Consider the following 5,931-nt stretch of genomic DNA (forward strand, 5'->3'; position numbering starts at 1 on the left):
AAAAAAACATATTTATATATGAATTTTTTTAACTAAATATCCAATAAATACATATTTTTAGAAGTATTAACATATATTTTTTAGAATTGTGTATATGTATTTTTACATATCTGGGAGTAAGTCATTCAAAAATATGTTTTATATGAAAGAAAAAAAAAAGTAGTTATACTTCTTAAAAATATAATAATACGTACATTTTTGAAAAATATAAATGCCAATTTTTATGTATTTTTGTTATTAGTTTATTTTTTTAAAAAGTGACAGTATATATATATATATATATATATATATATATATATATATATATATATATATATATATATATATATATATATATATATATATATATATATATATATATATATATATATATATATATATATATATATATATATATATAGAAGTAGTTATATGAAAAAAATATAGTTATACTTCTAAAAAAGCATAAAAATACTTATTAGTGAATAACTACAATTAGTTTGTTGGTACTTGTAAGTGTACAAATCGTACAGAAACATTGAACATGAACGCGATACACGAACAATAAGTACCACTTTCATTGATAAAATATATATATATATATATATATATATATATATATATATATATATATATATATATATATATATATATGACAATGTAACCATAGAGAGTGTGTCATCAAATAGAGGATAAGAACAAAAGCTAACAAATTTATTAGCCATCACTACTACACCAGCTTCTGCGACGCTCTTATGTTCACAATAAATCATGATGGTTGTACAATAATTTAAGATAGTTCGTTGTCCAAGCGATGTTCGCAATAAGTTTCAAAGTGACAAATTCAAGAACATACTCATAAAAATTGTTTTTCACGCTCGTTTTTAAATACATTGATTACAACGATCTTCAAGAACGCCAAGAGTTAAGGATGTGCTATCTTGAAAATTGAAATCAGTGTTGGAAATTAAGATAAAAGGTAATGAAATAAAATCAGATACAGATTTGACATATGCGAGGGCGACATAGAAAAGTAAAAGCATGAATGAATAGTATTTTTTAAATAAAGAAAGAAGCTGGGAATATGTTTTATGAGGGTATCATTTCGAAGCATATTTTGAAAACACAGGTTATTTCGGGACAGCATCTCAAAATTCCCCAAAACTTTATGCCCAAACGTTGCCAAAAACAATTGAACATTAACACAGGAAAACAGATTTCGTTGACACATGTGGGGCCTAGATTACTCTAACTAACAAAATCTTTTTTTTTAATTAACCTAATTATATAAGAGTGTAAACACTAAACAACTCGATTTTGTAAAGTTAGTTAGAACCACGAGCATTCTTGACAATGTGTACACAGTCACGACAAAACAACCACAAAGTTCAAAAAGGACAAAACCAAATTAAACCAAACAATGCTTAAGAAAAAGAAAAAACTCGAAACATCTTCCATGATAAACATTTTTCAGGTACTAACATAACTAGTCTCCGAAGTAGTAGTAGACCCGCGTTGTAACTGATGTAAAACACTCGTTGGAGACGAAGTATTAGACGTTGAAGATGATCTTAACGCTTCAGCAAGAGGCCCACCCAATGAACCTGCATGGTGTGTACCCCATTGCATGCCCCAACTCAACGAAGCACGCTCTCGTTCCCCATTAATTTCCTCTCCACGTGGCCCTGTTTCATCGTTTCCAGTTGACAGTTTCAAAGAGAAATCCGAAGTTGCATCTCCAGTGACTGAAATGGAAAGACTCGTAGCTAGCGTTTCTTGTTCTTGAACAGTTCGTGGCCAATCATTAAAAAATGGACGAAGAATTCGTCCACCTGATAATTTGTCTTCGTTTTCAGATGATCGATATGCAGCTTTGTCGTCAACCCTATTAAAAAAAATGATTATATTTAACTTTTCATCATTTGAAACCAAAAGAAAAAAGTTATTTTGTGTTGTGTTTGAGTGTTGAGTGTTGAAAGTGGAGATGTGAAGTTACAGATGGGAAAATAGTAGTAGCGTGGGTACAGTGTCAATATGAGTGGTTGGGGTGAGTCTAGCACCAGATCGAAGCTAGATTCCAAACAGCTTTTTTCCCAAACACTCTAACGTTGGACCCACGGTTTTTGTCTACATCTACAAGTGGGGTCCCACCAAGGACTCAAAAATCCACCATTGTTTCAGACATATCTTTGACAAATCTTTTTATTTCAATGCGCTGCTACTTCCAAAACCCTTTTATCATCAACATTTTAAATAGAAATACGAATAATTCCAAAACAACCAACAGGAACTTTCACTGTATAACTTAAGGACCATTTTATGCATTTCAAGGTAAAAAAAAAAAAAAGTCAAAATTTAGGGTTTTATAATTTAATTACCTTTGATTGAGATGAAGCTGATCAAAAAAAGGAGAATGCCCGGAGACACTACCACCACAATTAGTAGATCCTGTGTACGTCTGAGCCCCACCGTAACCGGCGGCGGCGGCGGTGGTGGTATAGACGGATGTTGGTTTTTTAACAAGTCCAACGCCATAATCAACATCACCGCCACGACTGCCGGCCGTTGCGGTGGAAGTGGTGGGTGTGGGGATTTCCACAGGCTTTCTTGAACGATTGCGGCCACGGTGGATGTGGCGCTCACAGTACTTGTGACCGGCCACCACATCTCTTGAACACCTCCATTTTTTTCCGTCGGTTCTTCTACATCTTCCTGGCTCTGGATCCATTCCTCCTCTTCCCCAATATCCTCCTCCTGTTTGGCACACTGATGCATACAATGAAATAATTAAAACCCATGTGAGATTATGAAAATACATTTTGGGGTTGGACATATATTATTTAGAGTGACTTACAAGATGGGAAGTTGGAGAGAGGATAAAAAGGAGGGTTGGTGTTGGAGGTGGAGTTGAGTAAAAGGTGTAAAAGTTGAGGAGGAATTGGTGAACCGGTAAGCATGTATCTGTATATCAATGCCTGTACTTCAAGCTCCTGCCATTGCCCTACGCTGAAGTAACCACTTACACCCTGCATCATCTCTTCTTCAACACACAAAATAATAAGTACTTACCAAAAGAGAAAAATCCAAACTTTAAAGCAACCAACATGGAGAGAGAGAGAGAGAGAGAGTTACTTGAGGGTTTGGATGATGATGATGAAGAGGTGGGTTCAGAAGAAAAAAGAGGAAGAGCAAGCGATGCAGAAGAATCATCAGGTTGGTGTTGATTCTGGTGTGCCCATTGCTTAAGATGGAAGTCCATCGAAGGGCTGGGGAGACAGATGAGATATTTGTTCAAAGTTGAACTGAGAAAGAGATTGAGACAGACAGTGAGATATATAGCTGCTTCTTCTGCTGCTTCTTTGGAATATGTATGGGTGAGCAGGTTCTTGTTATTTCAAGTATATATATATATATATATATATATATATATATATATATATATATATATATATATATATATATATATATATATATATATATATATATATATATATATATATATATATATATATATATATATATATATATATATATATATATATATATATATATATATATATATATATGGAGCCTTTTTTTAATAAAAATAAGGCCAGTGGACTCTGCAGCGGTGCTGTGTGGGGGGATGTGTGAGTTCGGAAGTCATCCAGTTGATAGAAGCGAAGGGCACTCGAATAAAGATATTAAGACATAAGACATGACAGTTGAAGACTTTTAATACAAAAATGTAAAAATGGTGTGTGGTACGTTTTTTTTTTTTTCGAAAAATATTTAAATCATTAAAGTTTTGTATGAATAGTGTTTTTGAGAAAGTTTGTGATTTTGGTTGGATTGAAAAACGAAAAAATTAATGTCTTTCTAATAAAAATTAGTTGTAAGATCCATGTATTACATGGGTTAATTTAAAAGAAAATATAAAAATCAAAATATTTGAAAACTTTGATTTTATAAGGTAACTAGGTAAACGGGTTGATTATAAAAAATATTTAATCTAGATACATAGGTTGATTATGAAAAAATATTTAATCTAGGTAATAACATGTGGATCATACGGATTGAATATAAAAAATATTTAATTGGAATAAGTGAAAAATAAAGCACAATTCAAGTATAACTCTACTATTCATTGATATGGGGAAACAAATTTTTTTAAGTTTAAGATCCAAAATATAATCAAAAGCTTTCTAGGGACGTAAACTTGATGGTTTACTCTCAAGATATTTTGATAATTGGTCAAGAGAAACCACTTTGATGGTTTCATCTTCTTCAACAATACGATTCATCAAAATTACCAGGTTGATTAATAGAAATATAAAATAAAGACTAAACATTAAGGATTTTTAAAATGATATTTTCCAGATTGTTCAGTTGCAACTTTGGTTGAACTTGCATTTGGGTTATATGTACATTGTTCGTGGTACCTATTTTTGTCAACCTCACCAAAATCCAGAAGATTCCCGAAATAATTCAAGAAAATGTAAGATGAAAAAATATTAAAAAACAGTATTAGTCAAAATAATGTACAAAATAAAGTTTGCTGAAAACATTGTTTCAGGGAAAAATAAAGTTTCAACATCTAAGTCAGATCGTGGAATTTGACTTTGACCGTTTTCGAACATGGGGCTGTCCGAAGATAGGTTTTGTTCTACCATAAAAACTGACTGCAGCTTCTTTTGTGCTTTTGAGTAATTTAAAGATAACCTCACATTTTGTTCGGGTGCACCTTTTTTGGATTCTTAATCACCTGAAGGTAATTTGTATGGTTTTGTAGCTATGTATTTTTCAAAGAATTGTGTGTACCGTGATTCTGGACATCTTTGTGACATGTCATCTTCACATGTGTTATATCTCGATCTAGTACCAAAACTTGTTTTTGGTTGAACCTGTAAAACATAAAAATGAACTTAGGATTGGACCTATCTTCCATTTTAGTACCATAACAACTTACATAGATAAAGCAGTGAATGTCAACCAAGAAACCCTTACACAATGACGCCGTAGAGGTGACTCCCTTTTGACAAAACTATAAGAGAAGAATGAACAAAGAATCAGCATATGTCCATTATTAGTCAAACTTATAACATTTTGTTCTTGACAGAACTGTAAGAGAATAAATCAATGAAAAATATATGTATTTAGCAAATGAAAAAATAACATATTAGAAAAGAAAAGATTAAATACATGGACAAAGTGTCATCATTACTTTCTCCTTCTTACACACATGTTCTCTCTTAGCACCTGTTATCAAGAACAAAGTTGTCAAGGAACCTTTTCAATTTAAACTAAAAACTTAGGACCAAAATACTCATGCATCCTTAAAGTAAAAATGCAATTGACGTCATCTTCTAAACATCCGAAAATAACATTCTTGCTTTTATTATAGCAGTACCCATTAACAAACATGGATAAAAAAAACATAAATTAAATCTATAAATCTTCCAGATAAGAATATGACCAAAATACCATTTCACCCTTGTCAAACATTATTTACTATGTACCTTTTGCATCAAGTTTTTGTGCTCTTTTACAAATGAAAAACTGAAACAACCACATTAGTATGGTTCTAGCTGGCTACATATGCACTTAAAATAGCAAAATTAATACATCTGTCCCCGTTGCAGATATAATTGAGTTTCCCATAACACTGTTTATGTTTAACCGTTAGCTAAAATGGTGACATGTAAATAGTTGGCTTTTGAGGACAAACATATATGATTTATGAGCTTTATTATTGGTGTGATCTTCAAGTATTGGTATTAAGATGATTATTAAGCATATTATTAAACTTTAAGTTAGGCAATACCAATACAAAAAGACTTAATATTATTAATTTATTAGATATATCTTCTTAATTAAAAATTTAAATTCAAAAACTTTGAACTGAAAAAGTCAAAAGGACATATATTACTTTAATTATTTAGCTTGAAACTTTGGTACAGACCTGTAAAATTA

At 31.4% G+C, this 5,931-nt stretch overlaps 1 protein-coding gene and 1 long non-coding RNA gene across 3 annotated transcripts; one reads left to right on the forward strand and one right to left on the reverse strand.

Moving 5' to 3' along the window:
* Window positions 1-1,387: 1,387 nt before the first annotated feature.
* LOC111880401 (growth-regulating factor 3) lies at window positions 1,388-3,346 on the reverse strand. Of its 2 annotated transcripts, none has more exons than XM_023876831.3 (4): window positions 3,112-3,346; window positions 2,834-3,019; window positions 2,358-2,745; window positions 1,388-1,864 (listed from the first exon to the last, which is right to left on the reverse strand). In XM_023876831.3, the coding sequence occupies exons 1-4, from the start codon at window positions 3,236-3,238 to the stop codon at window positions 1,450-1,452; spliced, it is 1,116 nt and encodes a 371-aa protein (XP_023732599.1). In that variant the 5' UTR covers window positions 3,239-3,346; the 3' UTR covers window positions 1,388-1,449. The 2 variants fall into 2 exon arrangements, with proteins under 2 accessions (XP_023732599.1, XP_023732600.1); XM_023876832.3 differs by having other exon boundaries at window positions 2,834-3,016; window positions 3,112-3,345.
* Window positions 3,216-4,845, forward strand: LOC122194730 (uncharacterized). Its single transcript, XR_006184383.1, has 2 exons — window positions 3,216-3,353; window positions 3,588-4,845. It is a non-coding gene; the product is annotated as an uncharacterized LOC122194730 (long non-coding RNA).
* The last annotated feature ends 1,086 nt before the right edge of the window (window positions 4,846-5,931 follow it).

This window comes from Lactuca sativa, chromosome 6, assembly GCF_002870075.4.
Source record: "Lactuca sativa cultivar Salinas chromosome 6, Lsat_Salinas_v11, whole genome shotgun sequence".
In the NCBI taxonomy this organism is placed as follows: Eukaryota; Viridiplantae; Streptophyta; class Magnoliopsida; order Asterales; family Asteraceae; genus Lactuca; species Lactuca sativa.

Bases quoted from the DNA above. Each gene is read 5' to 3' on its own strand.
- LOC111880401 (XM_023876831.3), bottom strand. From the start codon at position 3,238: ATGGACTTCCATCTTAAGCAATGGGCACACCAGAATCAACACCAACCT. The intron at 3,020-3,111 runs GTAACTCTCTCT...TGTGTGTTGAAG, and splicing joins ATCATCATCCAAACCCTCAA to AAGAGATGATGCAGGGTGTA. The intron at 1,865-2,357 runs GTAATTAAATTA...TTTTTTTAATAG, and splicing joins CAGCTTCATCTCAATCAAAG to GGTTGACGACAAAGCTGCAT.